Source organism: Ranitomeya variabilis, chromosome 6, assembly GCF_051348905.1.
Source record: "Ranitomeya variabilis isolate aRanVar5 chromosome 6, aRanVar5.hap1, whole genome shotgun sequence".
NCBI lineage: Eukaryota > Metazoa > Chordata > Amphibia > Anura > Dendrobatidae > Ranitomeya > Ranitomeya variabilis.
Window position 1 is genome coordinate 24,600,404 of NC_135237.1, and position 15,148 is coordinate 24,615,551.

At 41.9% G+C, this 15,148-nt stretch overlaps 1 protein-coding gene across 3 annotated transcripts in view; it reads left to right on the forward strand.

Moving 5' to 3' along the window:
• DGKB (diacylglycerol kinase beta) overlaps positions 1 to 15,148 on the forward strand; it is a 655,304-nt gene that overhangs the window by 183,177 nt on the left and 456,979 nt on the right. For all 3 annotated transcript variants that reach the window (XM_077268080.1, XM_077268081.1, XM_077268082.1), the window contains exon 5: positions 3,073 to 3,226. In XM_077268080.1, the coding sequence (XP_077124195.1) occupies positions 3,073 to 3,226 (154 nt within the window). The remainder of the gene's footprint in view (positions 1 to 3,072; positions 3,227 to 15,148) is intronic.

Sequence of the window (15,148 nt, forward strand, 5' to 3'; positions counted from 1 at the left end):
ATAATCAGGAGTAATCAGAATAGCACTGAATACATTGACAGCCGGCAACAAGTGGAAGTGAAGCAGAGCTAAATAGGAGCCTCCCTGGTGAATAACGAGGCAGCTGATCCAGCAGACCCGCAGGATAATAAACCAAACCACCAGGGGGAGCCAAAAAACCAAAGTCACACAATACCATCTGTGACCACAAGAGGGAGCCTGAAAACGGAGTTCACAACAGGGCAGTATTATAGTAGTTATATTCTTGTACATAGGAGCAGTATTATAGTAGTTATATTCTTGTACATAGGAGGCAGTATTATAGCAGTTATATTCTTGTACATAGGGGCAGTGTTATAGTAGTTATATTCTTGTATATAGGGGCACTATTATAGTAGTTATATTCTTGTACATAGGGGCAGTATTATAGTAGTTATATTCTTGTACATAGGGGCAGTATTATAGTAGTTATATTCTTGTACATAGGGGCAGTATTATAGTAGTTATATTCTTGTACATAGGAGCAGTATTATAGTAGTTATATTCTTGTACATAGGAGGCAGTATTATAGCAGTTATATTCTTGTACATAGGGGCAGTATTATAATAGTTATATTCTTGTATATAGGGACAGTATTATAGTAGTTATATTCTTGTACATAGGAGCAGTATTATAGTAGTTGTATTCTTGTACATGGTGGCAGTGTTATAGTAGTTATATTCTTGTACATAGGGGCAATATTATAGTAGTTATATTCTTGTACATAGGAGCAGTATTATAGTAGTTATATTCTTGTACAAAGGGGCAGTATTATAGTAGTTATTTTCTTGTACATAGGAGCAGTATTACAGTAGTTATATTCTTGTACGTAGGGGGCAGTATTATAGTAGTTATATTCTTGTACATAGGGGGCATCATTATAGTAGTTATATTCTTGCATATAAGATCAGTATTACAGTAGTTATATTCTTGTACATAGGGGGCAGTATTATAGTAGTTATATTCTTGTACATAGGAGCAGTATTATAGTAGATATATTCTTGTACATAGGGGCAGTATTATAGTAGTTATATTCTTGTACATAGGAGCAGTATTATAGTAGTTATATTCTTGTACATAGGGGCAGTATTATAATAGTTATCTTCTTGTACATAGGAGGCAGTATTATATCAGTTATATTCTTGTACATCGGGGCAGTATTATAGTAGTTATATTCTTGTACATAGGAGCAGTATTATAGTAGTTATTTTTTTGTATATAGGAGCAGTATTATAGTAGTTATATTCTTGAACATAGGAGGCAGTATTATAGCAGTTATATTCCTGTGGATGGGGGCAGTATTACAGTAGTTATATTCTTGTACATAGGAGCAGTATTATAGTAGTTATTTTCTTGTACATAGGGGCAGTATTATAGTAGTTATATTCTTCTACATAGGGCAGTGTTATAGTAGTTATATTCTTGTACATAGGAGCAGTATTATAGTAGTTATACTCTTGAACATAGGAGCAGGATTATAGTACATTCTTGTACACAGGAGCAGTCTTATAGCAGTTATATTCTTGTACATAGGGGTCAGTATTACAGTAGTTGTTTTCTTGTACATAGGGGCAGTATTATAGTAGTTATATTCTTGCACATAGGAGTCAGTGTTATAGTAGTTGTATTCTTGTACATAGGGGCAGTGTTATAGAAGTTATATTCTTGTACATAGGAGCAGTATTATAGTAATTACATTCTTGTATATGTAGGAGCAGTATTATAGTAGTTATATTCTTGTACATAGGGAGCAGTATTATAGTAATTACATTCTTGTATATGTAGTAGCTGTATTATTGTAGTTATATTCTTGTACATAGGAGCAGTATTATACTAGTTATATTCTTGTACATAGGGGCAGTATTATAGTAGTTATATTCTTGTACATAGGGGCAGTATTATAGTGGTTATATTCCTGTACATAGGGGGCAGTATTATAGTAGTTATTTTCTTGTACATAGGAGCAGTATTATAGTAGTTATATTCTTGTACATAGGAGCAGTATTATAGTAGTTATATTCTTGTACATAGGAGCAGTATTATAGTAGTTATATTCTTGTACATAGGAGCAGTATGATAGTAGTTATATTCTTGTACATAGGAGCAGTATTATAGTAGTTATATTCTTGTACATAGGAGCAGTATTATAGTAGTTATATTCTTGTACATAGGAGCAGTATTATAGTAGTTATATTCTTGTACATAGGAGCAGTATTATAGTAGTTATATTCTTGTACATATGGGGCAGTATTATAGTAGTTATATTCTTGTACATAGGGGCAGTATTACAGTAGTTATTTTCTTTTACATAGGGACAGTATTATAGTAGTTATATTCTTGTACATAGGGGCAGTATTATAGTAGTTATATTCTTGTACATAGCAGCAGTATTATAGTAGTTATATTCTTGTACATAGGGCCAGTATTATAGTAGTTATATTCTTGTACATAGGAGCAGTATTATAGTAGTTATATTCTTGTACATAGGGGCAGTATTATAGTAGTTATATTCTTGTACATAGGGGCAGTATTATAGTAGTTATATTCTTGTACATAGGGGCAGTATTATAGTAGTTATATTCTTGTACATAGGGGCAGTATTATAGTAGTTATATTCTTGTACATAGGGGCAGTATTATAGTAGTTATATTCTTGTACATAGGGGCAGTATTATGGTAGTTATTTTATTGTACATAGGGAGCAGTATTATAGTAATTACATTCTTGTATATGTAGGAGTAGTATTATGATAGAATAATAGTGGCAGTAGTATGTATTTATATAATATGCTTAGTATTGCACGTGGATGGAAACTAGTGATTTTCTTGTACAGTACATAGAAGGTAGAATTAAAGTAGTGATAATAATGGCTAAACTGGCCTTTTTTCCCAGCTAATGATGTCTTTAGGGCGCTGATCAGTTCTCTTCCCTTATTCCACATTGGACTTTGAAGAAGAGGTATAATTTAGCAAGGGCGACAAGGACACTGTCAGTGATTGATGACTGGTAAATTGTCTTTTAATGCCTCCTGTCTACATTTTTTTTTTACCACCAGGCAATTGACTTTGAAGGTTTCCAGCTATTTATGAAGACATTTTTGGAGGTTGACCTGCCTGATGAATTCTGCAAACATCTTTTCATGTCATTTAGCAACAGATTCCAAAACCCAAGTCCCTCAATGCAGAGTAAAACAGCGCTTCTTTCTGGTGGTAGGTTGTGAATATGATCTTGTTTAACCTTATGTCATCATAAGAACATATTGCAAATATTTGAACACTTAATGGAATTGTGACTACATGACCTGGTGATCGTCATTGCTCCTCCTTCTCCTTTTTTGTATTACAGCACACCATGTGGTGGGGCATGGTATTGCAGGTCAACAAAAATTTGAAAACTGCTATATATTATTAAGCTATCATGTGCTAACAATGCTAGAATATTTAGTATTTTTAATTATTTTTAGGGTTATTTTTTCCTTAAAAAATAATCACCACCAATTGTTTACTTAGTATAGTCATGCACAATTCAAAAATGATACCTTAATCTATAAGTGGCCACCATTGGTACACATTTTCATCGTAATTATTAACATGGTGCAAGTGACATGTTCAGTAATATTTGCAAAACTCACTGACCATTTTAGTTATTTTTCACTTTATTTTGTTCATAGAATGGTGCATATCTCACAAATTTATTTTTCTAGGTGGCACCATTTATTTTTATTATACAGTTTGTATTAGGATTTTTGCTAATTTCTCATTGTATTGTCCTCTTTTCTTACATATCATGAAGCTTCTAATAAAATACCTAGTGGAATCACTTTTTTAAAGAAAACCTGTATTCACGTCAAAAGTGGCCAGTTATTGCTCTTATTTTACTTCTGCTGTCCCCTGGAGTACGACATTTTTTTCATATATATCTGCTATATTGTTGCACAGTTATGGTGTTTTTTATTTAATGCTGATTTTTGTGTTTTTTATTGAGGGGCGTAGCTTACAGGATCCGCCCCATAATAAAAAACATAACAATTTGTAGTAAATAAAAAGGCCTAAATTTCTCTGGATCCTTATGTCAGTTTACAAAAAACAAATAACAAAAATACAGAATACTTAGGGGAGCAAGAGGAATGAAATAAAAGAATAAACTGGCCACTTTTGATGTGGTGACAAGTCCTCTTTAATAAATTGTCTAGAACTTAAAACATTGATGACTTATCCTTAGGAATAATATTGGGTTGGTGGGGGTCTATCAGTCATCAGCTCCATCAATTAAGTGTTTGTTATTCCTGTATAAGCCGAACCAGTGTTATGTCGGTAACTCGCATGCCTGATCAGTCACATCCTACTCATTGTGTTCACCGCTCTGCTCCTTCCAGTCTTAGGCCATCGTGCTGCACTGCTTCTTGCAGCACTTCCATCACTACTTTGCCGCAACTTTTGCTGGTGCCACCGCTATGTCCATCTTTTCCCTGCAACACTCACTGCTCCAGCTGTGGCAGCATCCCTGTGTTTCTCTCTCTCCTTCCCCAGTGCACGCCGCACTGACTTTGCCATCTGCACGCTTAGTGCATGTGCGCTCGCGCTCCACTGCTCTTAACGAGGCAGCGCGCGCACATAGTAAAATGCTCCCTCCCCAACTGTGAGGTGCCTGAGATAATTTGTTATTGATGTTGGTGTGTGCAACTGTATGTTGCCAGGTCTCCTGCCCTTAGTTGGTTAGTTGTTATCTATCCAGTTTCCTGAACCCGAACTCTTGATACTCGCATGGCCAGTCTTGAACTCGAACCTCTGGTCCTAGTGAGGCCTGAAACTCGAACCTGACATGTGGGGTCAGCAGCTGCATTATCGGGGACTGCCAAGGAGTGGTAGATGGTGGCTATGTGCAGCCCAGCATGTCTCCACTGTAAGGAGGTGGAGGGCACCCTCACGTGCCTTCTTTCTCCTGGATGCTGTTCACACGGTTATATGTGGCACCTCATTGTTATTGATGTGATATGTAATGTTTACATATTGTGATGCCATGTACTGTTGATAGAAATAGGATCTCAGGTAGTATAGGACAATAGTGGGTAGATAGAGGGGGCACATTAGTGATAGAGGACAGCATAGAATAAAGTAGGAGGTAGGCAGCACAGGGGTTAAGTAAATGTGAGGGACACCATTTAATGCAAACAATTAATCGTTGACCCACCCATCTGATGATCTTATATGAATGACTTTTCCCAAGGATAGGCAATTAACATTTGACTCCCGGACATCACCTTTAATAACATTGATAAATCTATGCTACCCTATAATATTACAATTGGCTTATTTATAGAAATGCATTGATTTGACAGTAGTGGTACCACGATAAAACTGGTAATTTTTGCATTCTTTGCAATACCACTCCGAACCACATGGAGTGCTGTTATTAATTGTACCTCCACTCTCTTCATATCTTGCATGTTATATTGTTATTTAACAATTCAATGTTTGGTAAAAATGTAGGAAATGAGGGGCTACAATCAACACCTCAACCATAAGTCCATGTAACTTAGCTGTGTGCTGTACGAGAAAGGAAGAAGCGATTATCGGATTCCGTACTTGTTTTGCTAAACTTAAATGCCAATATTCACTGATGTCATGTTCTTATTCTTACGGTAATTATTCTTTCTGTAAACCATGTCCCCCACAGTTATGACTCTCCTTGATAGACAGGTTGTCTCTATCCACGCAGTGTAAATGTTTAATTATTCATCCGTGTTAGTGAATCGTGAAGAAAGAGACAATAGTCTGCTTAACACTGTCAGGTGCTAAACAATGAGATCGTTTGCTGTCTACAGCTTGTCACATCACATCAGGAGCAACGCGTTCTGCAAGGAGAGGACCGTAGATGGATCCTTACTTTCGACGAGATTAAAGAGATTATTTTATGATAATTCTTCTGAGAGTTTATTGGTCTAATATAATATAATTTATAATCTCCACATCAATGTCTTTCAATATATCTCATCTCCTTCGGGGGGTTGTTGTAGATCCTTCCACATTGCCTAATAACAGTACATATGTATAATAATCATAGCGTACGTATTACAGCCTCATTGCCGTCTATAAGAGCCCCGTCAACACAGGAAGCTTCGAACGGCAACATGGAGGCATTTTGCCCGGAGCAGCTTCAGTCTAACCCTAGAGGATCCGGCACTAGAGATGAGCCAATCGATTCGAGAAGAATCAAATTAGCCTAAAATCTCACTTAAAATTTTAAGTTTTCTTTTAGATACGTGCATTCAGTTGGCTGCCATTTTGCTAAGTTCTAAAGAGCCAATAAGTTTTGAAAAAATATAGATTTTAGAATTGAGCAAAAATATTCTTATGACCCCGATGTAGCGACCTCACTGGAAACTGTGGCCACCGGTCAGAGTCCTCCTCCCTGCAAGCATCACTTTTTTCAGATTATCAGGCCCCTCAATGAAGTCACTGGACAAGGTCTTAAAATCAAGGACTTCATCACTGGCGGTGAAGATACAGCTCGTACATAGTTTGGTCTTTTTTGTAGAAACAAGCGGATGTGAAACCTGGACGATAAAGAAACAAGACAGAAGATGAATCAACACCTTCAATATGTGGTGCTGGAGAAGGTTGTTATCAATATCATGGATAGTAAGAAGAACAAACAAATCAACTTTGGAAAAAATCAATCTAGACATGTCACTTGAAGCAAGGATCACCAAGCTTCGACTTGCCTACTGTGGACACATCATATAAAGCAAACAATCATTGGAGAATGACATTGTGGTCGGAAGAATAGAAGGAACAAGACAATATGGAAGACCAATAACCCGATGGCTTGAAAGTATCACAGTAACAGTGCAGAAGACCCTAGTGGACTTATCTAGGTTTGCACAAGATTGATCTACCTACAGAAATTAATCCATGAAATTTTCATGGCTTGAGAATCGAGATCAAGCTGAAGGCCGGTAAATAAAATAATAAAATCTCTCTCAATGTCAGAGATAAAGCTGCCCTGGTCCTATTCCTCAGAAGAGGTATCGAGAGAAGGAGGATTCTGGTTCCTCAGCCATGGACCAGAGGATGTTGTAGAGTAAGACACGTCAGGATGTTGTTGCTCTTCCATGTCATGACTTCACGTTGTAAATTCGGTATAGGAGGCGCCGAAGGTGCCCGAAAGATTGACCAAATGAGTGAGAGCGACAGGTGAGGACCAGGGACAGATGAATATATATACAGTACAGACCAAAAGTTTGGACACACTTTCTCATTTAAAGATTTTTCTGCATTTTCATGACTATGAAAATTGTACATTCACACTGAAGGCATCAAAACTATAAATTAACACATGTGGAATTATATACTTAACAAAAAAGTGTGAAACAACTGAAAATATTTCTTATATTCTAGGTTTTTCAAAGTAGCGACCTTTTGCTTTGATGACTGCTTTGCACACTCTTGGCATTCTCTTGATGAGCTTCAAGAGGTAGTCACCAGGAATGGTCTTCCAACAATCTTGAAGGAGTTCCCAGAGATGCTTAGCACTTGTTGGCCCTTTTGCCTTCACTCTGCGGTCCAGCTAACCCCAAACCATCTCGATTGGGTTCAGGTCTGGTGACTGTGGAGGCCAGGTCATCTGGCGTAGCACCCCATCACCCTCCTTCTTGGTCAAATAGCCCTTACACAGCCTGGAGGTGTGTTTGGGGTCATTGTGCTGTTGAAAAATAAATGATGGTCCAACTAAACGCAAACCGGATGGAATAGCATGCCGCTGCAAGATGCTGTGGTAGCCATGCTGGTTCAGTATACCTTCAATTTTGAATAAATCCCCAACAGTATCACCAGCAAAGCCCCCCCCCCCACACCATCACACCTCCTCCTCCATGCTTCACGGTGGGAACCAGGCATGTAGAGTCCATCCGTTCACCTTTTCTGCATTGCACAAAGACACGGTGGTTGGAACAAAAGATGACACATTTGGACTCATCAGACCAAAGCACAGATTTCCACTGGTCTAATGTCCATTCCTTGTGTTCTTTAGCCCAAACAAGTCTCTTCTGCTTGTTGCCTGTCCTTAGCAGTGGTTTCCTATCAGCTATTTTACCATGAAGGCCTGCTGCACAAAGTCTCCTCTTAACAGTTGTTGTAGAGATGTGTCTGCTGCTAGAACTCTGTGTGTCATTGACCTGGTCTCTAATCTAAGCTGATGTTAACCTGCGATTTCTGAGGCTGGTGACTCGGATAAACTTATCCTCAGAAGCAGAGGTGATTCTTGGTCTTCCTTTCCTGGGGCGGTCCTCATGTGAGCCAGTTTCTTTGTAGTGTTTGATGGTTTTTGCCACTGCACTTGGGGACACATTCAAAGTTTTCCCAATTTTTCAGACTGACTGACCTTCATTTCTTAAAGTAATGATGGCCACTCGTTTTTCATTACTTATCTGCTTTTTTCTTGCCATAATACAAATTCTAACAGTCTACTCATTAGGACTATCAGCTGTGTATCCACCAGACTTCTGCTCAACACAACTGATGGCCCCAACCCCATTTATAAGGCAAGAAATCCCACTTATTAATCCTGACAGGGCACACCTGTGAAGTGAAAACCATTCCCGGTGACTACCTCTTGAAGTCCATCAAGAGAATGCCAAGAGTGTGCAAAGCAGTCATCAAAGAACCTAGAATATAAGACATATTTTCAGTTGTTTCACACTTTTTTGTTAAGTATTCCACATGTGTTATTCCACATGTGTTAATTCATAGTTTTGATGCCTTCAGTGTGAATGTACAATTTTCATAGTCATGAAAACACAGAAAAATCTTTAAATGAGAAGGTGTGTCCAAACTTTTGGTTCTGTACTGTATATACTATATACTGTGTATATATATATATATATATATATATATATATATATATATATATATATATATACATATATATATATATATATTATTATTATTATTTATTGTTATAGCGCCATTTATTCCATGGCGCTTTACAAGTGAGGAGGGGTATACATAATAAAAACAAGTACAATAATCTTAAACAATACAAGTCTAACTGGTACAGGAGGAGTGAGGACCCTGCCCGCGAAGGCTCACAATCTACAAGGGATGGGTGAGAATGCAGTAGGTGAGGATAGAGCTGGTCGTGCAGCGGTTGGTTGATCGGTGGTTACTGCAGGTTGTAGGCTTGTCAGAAGAGGTCGGTCTTCAGATTCTTTTTGAAGATTCTGATGGTAGGCGAGAGTATGATGTGTTGTGGTAGAAGGTTCCAGAGTAGGGGTGATACGCGAGAGAAATCTTGTATATGATTGTGGGAAGAGGAGATAAGAGGGGAGTAGAGAAGGAGATCTTGTGAGGATCGGAGGTTGCGTGTAGGTAAGTGCCGGGAGACGAGGTCACAGATGTATGGAGGAGACAGGTTGTGGATGGCTTTGTAATGTCATGGTTAGGGTTTTGCACTGGAGTCTCTGGATGATAGGAAGCCAGTGAACCAATTGACAGAGGGGAGAGGCCGGGGAATAGCGGGGAGACAGGTGGATTAGTCGGGTGACTGAGTTTCGAATAGATTGGAGGGGTGCGAGAGTGTTAGAGGGGAGGCCACAGAGCAGGAGGTTACATGTAGGTAAGTGCCGGGAGACGAGGTCACAGATGTATGGAGGAGACAGGTTGTGGATGGCTTTGTATGTCATCGTTAGGGTTTTGTACTGGAGTCTCTGGGCAATGGGGAGCCAGTGAAGGGATTTACAGAGGGGAGAGGCCGGAAAATAGCGGGGGGACAGGTGGATTAGTCGGTCAGCAGAGTTTAGAATAGATTGGAGGGGTGCGAGAGTGTTCGAGGGGAGGCCACAGAGCAGGAGGTTGCAGTAGTCGAGGCGAGAGATGATGAGGGCATGGACTAGGGTTTTTGCAGATTCTTGGTTGAGGAATGAACGGATTCGTGAAATATTTTTGAGTTGAAGTCGGCAGGAAGTGGAAAGGGCTTGGATATGTGGTTTGAAGGAGAGATCAGCGTCAAGGATTACCCCGAGGCAGCGAGCTTGTGGGACTGGGGAGAGTGGGCAGCCATTTACTGTAATGGATAGGTTCGTTGGGGGGGTCGCGTGAGATGGGGGAAAGATGATGAATTCTGTTTTGTCCATGTTAAGTTTGAGAAATCTAGCGGAGAAGAAGGATGAAATAGTGGACAGACATTGAGGGATTCTGGTTAGTAGGGAGGTGATATCTGGTCCAGAGATGTAGATCTGTGTGTCATCAGCATAGAGGTGATACTGAAAGCCATGAGATTCTATGAGCTGTCCCAGGCCAAAGGTATAAATGGAGAAGAGCAGGGGCCCAAGGACTGAACCTTGTGGGACTCCGACAGATAGGGGGCGAGGTGAGGAGGTGGTGTGTGAGTGGGAGACGCTGAATGTCCGGTCTGTTAGGTATGATGAGATCCAGGATAGGGCCAAGTCTGTGATGCCAAGGGATGAGAGGGTCTGTAATAATAGGGAATGGTCCACTGTGTCAAAGGCAGAGGACAGGTCGAGGAGGAGGAGAACGGAGTAGTGTCGCTTGCTCTTGGCGGTTAAGAGGTCGTTGGTGACCTTAGTTAGGGCAGTTTCAGTGGAATGGTGTGACCGGAAGCCAGATTGTAAGCGGTCAAAGAGGGAGCAAGAAGAGAGATGGGAGGACAGTTCAAGGTAGACGTGTTGTTCCAGTAGTTTTGAGGCATAGGGGAGAAGTGATATAGGGCGATAGCTAGATACAGAGGATGGGTCAAGAGAGGGCTTTTTGAGGATAGGTGTGATGGAGGCATGTTTAAAGCTTGAGGGGAAAACACCAGTTGTTAGTGATAGGTTGAATAGATGGGTTAGGGTTGGGATGAAGATTGTGGTGAGGTTTGGGATGAGGTGGGATGGGAGCGGGTCAAGTGCACAGGTGGTGAGATGCGGTCTTGAGAGTAGAGTGGCGAGTTGATCTTCTGTAATGGTGGAGAAGTTGGTTTTGGAGGTGGAGGGTAGGGAAGTTGGGAGGAAGGGCTCTGGGGTTTGTTGACCAAAACTGTCTCTGATGTTATCAATCTTCTGCTTGAAGAATGAGGCGAAGTCTTCAGCGGAGATAAGTGGGGAGGGAGGAGGTGCTGGGGGACGGAGGAGAGAATTGAAGGTGTTGAATAACTGTTTAGGGTTGTGAGACAGGGAGGATATGAGAGATGAGAAGTAGGTTTGTTTTGCCGTGGCGAGTGTGGTCTTGAAAGTAGTGAGGGACTGTTTGAATGCGATGAAGTGGTCGTTGGAGTGGGATCTTTTCCATCTGCGCTCAGCAGCCCTGGAAGCTCGCCTCAGTTCTTTGGTCAGGCTGGTGTGCCAAGGCTGTCTGTTGATTTTGCGAGCTTTGGTATGTGTAAGTGGGGCAGCAGATTCCAAAGCTACAGCTATTGTGGTGTTATATAGAGTGGCAGCGTCATCCGCATTGTGTATGGAACTTATGTCTGTGAGAGGGAGGAGGGATTCAGAGAATGAATGTAGGTCAAGATGTTTAAGATTTCTGCGAGGGTGTGAAAGTTTGTGGGGTGGGGATTGTAGACATGGAGTAGAGAGAGATGAGAATGTGAGAAGGTTGTGGTCAGAGAGAGGAAGAGGTGAGTTAGAGAGGTTAGATAGGGAGCAGAGGCGGGTGAAGATGAGGTCCAGTGTGTGACCATCTTTGTGAGTGGCTGCAGAAGACCATTGAGTGAGGCCGAAGGAGGAAGTGAGAGATAGAAGTTTAGTGGCAGCTGAGAGGGAAGTGTCAATGGGGATGTTGAAATCGCCCATGATGATAGTGGGGATGTCTGCAGAAAGGAAATGAAGTAGCCAGGTGGTGAAGTGGTCAAAGAAGATGGTGGCTGGCCCTGGGGGGGCGGTAAATGACAGCCAGTTGGAGGTTGGAAGGGGAGTAGATGCGCACAGAGTGCACCTCAAAGGAAGGGAGGGTAACAGAGGGTGGCAGGGGGATTGGGGTGAAGGAGCAGTTATCTGACAGGAGAAAACCAACTCCTCCGCCATGCTTTCTGCTGGGGCGGGGTGTGTGAGAAAGGTGGAAGCCACCGTAAGAGAGTGCAGCAGGGGAGGCTGTGTCAGAAGGGGTGAGCCAGGTTTCGGTGATGGCGAGGAAGGAAAGTTTGGTAGTAACAAAAAGATCATGGATGTAGGGAAGCTTGTTACAGACAGAGCGAGCGTTCCACAGAGCTCCTGTTAGTGGGACTGGGGAAGCGGGGGCTGGGTGAATGGGTATAAGGTTAGAGAGGTTACGGAAGTTTGTGATGGAGCGTGGGTGGGAGGTAGAAATGACTGTGGGAATATGGTGAGGAGGACCAGGATTTGGAGAGATATCACCAGCAGTGAGAAGTAGCAGAGAAAGTGTTAGCAGGTGGGAGCAGGAGAGGGCGTGAGGGGGCTGCCTGTGCTTTGAGACAGAGGATTGTGTATATATATATGTATATACATATACTGTATATATATTTTGTTTTACTTTTTCTCAATGTTTTTTATGCTATTGGATCTGGATTGGCAGATATGAATTACATTGAATAAATTTGATGCAATTCCAATTTTCTCTCCTCTGAAAGGAAGAAAGCTGTCTCTCTCGTGCCACCTATATTTAGCTTAGCTACATCATGAACCAATGCCTGACCCATGAAAAAGTCTTAAAACGTGACTACCTAAGAAATGCCACCAAGGACTCTCAGTACCCTCCTATAAGCACGAACTCTGAAGCAGCTGCCTACAGGTGCCAATATTTGCTCTAACACTGTTTCAAGGTTGTTTAAGGGGTCACACATTGACTTTTGGAGGAGAGACATTTTGCATACTTTCTATTGCATGTACTTTTAGCCTTCAGTACATTAGCTGAAGCTCCTCAAGGAGAGCCAATGAGTCGCCTTTGACTTTGTTCTCGAATAGTCATGTTTCAAGACATAGATTCAGAGGATAGCTACCTATAGGTGGCACTAGAGAGAGAGAGCTTTCCTCTTTCTGTAATTTGCATACTCATACCGTTGTTGCAAAGGTTTTCATGACTCATGACGCAACACTTTGTTAACTAGTCACAGAAAGTTTTCTCACTTAAAAAAGTTTTTTTGGAAAACTTTTCTCCATAGGTTCACCGAGTTGTAAAATAACAAACTGTGCTTTACTTATCCTCCCTTGGTCTCCCTTGGTCCATGCTGTTTGGCTGCAGAGGTAATGACACGCGTACAGCGCGGCAGCCAATCTGTCAGGACTTTTGTGCATTACTGCCCTTTTCCAAGATGGCGTCTTTGGTCTCATGTGCACTTGTCTTCCTGCTATAAAACTCCACCCCAGCCTTCAGTCTGTGCTAGAGTATTCTGCCTTGCATCCAGCTCCTGACCTCTGATTACTCCCTGGCTATACACCTGCTCCTGTGAAACTGTGTGGTGATCCTGCTACTCTGCTCTGAGTTCCTGCTGCATACACCAGTTCCAGTAATCCTCCTTCATCTGCTGCTCGTGTTTACTTCCATCTGCATTTGCTGGACATGTAAGCGTTTGCTGCTCTGCAAAAACCTGAGACTATTAACCAGGCCTCCCTGGTTGAGCTAAGATATGATTTGAACTGCCTTATAAGCATATCTATCTGTGCCTGGACTAAGACAAGGATTTATTCGTGTCAAGTATCCTCAAGAATAACTGTGCTTCATAGACTTTCTGCTTGATTGCATTTTCCTCTGAAGTTTCCTATAGACTGCTAAGCTGCGTTTATTATTTGCACCAAGTGTTGTGGACTTGAGTTTCTCTCTGCACCTGTTTGAATCACCGTGTGATAATATAGACTTTACCACTTATAAAACTGTGTCTTGTAGTTGTCTTGTGCCACGCAAAGAGTCTCCTGAGTTATCCCCTATAATTATTACACAATCATTGAGTTCAACGGCTCGTTTTGTTGTGGTTATGACATTGCTACAAGTTGCCCCAAGACTTAGTGCCTTGGGATATACATGCTGTGATATTTTGTGACGTCAGGGTCCTGTCCAGCACCGAAGCAGAGAGAAGATCGGTGAAGAGGACAACGTATCTAAGGAGTCGCCATTTTGTTAAATTTGAATAAAGTGTAATAAAAAATTAAAACTCATGATGTTTTGTAAAATTTGAGGCTCTAACCTTCAGAAATCTACAGACATCACATTACGATATGGTGGGGATCTAATGTCCATGAGGAGAGATCAGTGGGGTCCATGACCTGGTACTCTTCTGATTGATGGAAACAAGGGGGCTGTGGTCATTTTTCTAACCCCATAATCCTTCGGCTGGAAGATTTTTGGATCCCCAAAAGTTGTTTGGTCTTTCGTTGAAACAAGTCAAACCGTACAATCAAGTCAAATTGTCTCAGTGGAAAATATGAAGACATCTTAAAGGGAACCTGTCACCCCGCTTTTTCCGTATGAGATAAAAATACTGTTAAATAGGGCCTGAGATGTGCATTACAATAGTGTATTTTGTGGACCCCGATTCCCCACCTATGCTGCCGAAATACGTTACCAAAGTCGCCGTTTTCGCCTGTCAATCAGGCTGGTCTGGTCGCATGGGCGTGGTGACATCGCTGTTTCTTCCCCCAGATCTTGCTTATTTTTCCGTTGGTGGCGTAGTGGTTTGCGCATGCCCGAGGTGCCGAATCCACTGCACAGGGGAGGGAAAAGAGCGCGATCTGCGCTATTCCCCTGGTGATCGGTGGGGGCGGCCATCTTCCTGTGGCCGCGCGTGCGCAGGTGGAGCGCTCTTCTTCCCGGGGCTTCAGGAAAATGGCCGCGGGATGCCGCGCGTGCGCAGATGGAGATCGCGGCGGCCATTTTCCTGAAGCAGAGTTCGCATCTCGGCTTCAGGAAAATGGTCGCCGCGATCTCCACCTGCGCACGCGTGGCATCCCGCGGCCATTTTCCTGAAGCCCCGGGCAGCAGAGCGCTCCATCTGCGCACGCGCGGCCACAGGAAGATGGCCGCCCCCACCGATCACTAGGGGAATAGCGCAGATCGCGCTCTTTTCCCTCCCCTGTGCAGTGGATTCGGGACCATGGGCATGCGCAAACCACTACGCCACCAACGTACAGATAAGCAAGATCTGGGGGAAGAAACAGCAATGTCACCACGCCCATCTGACCA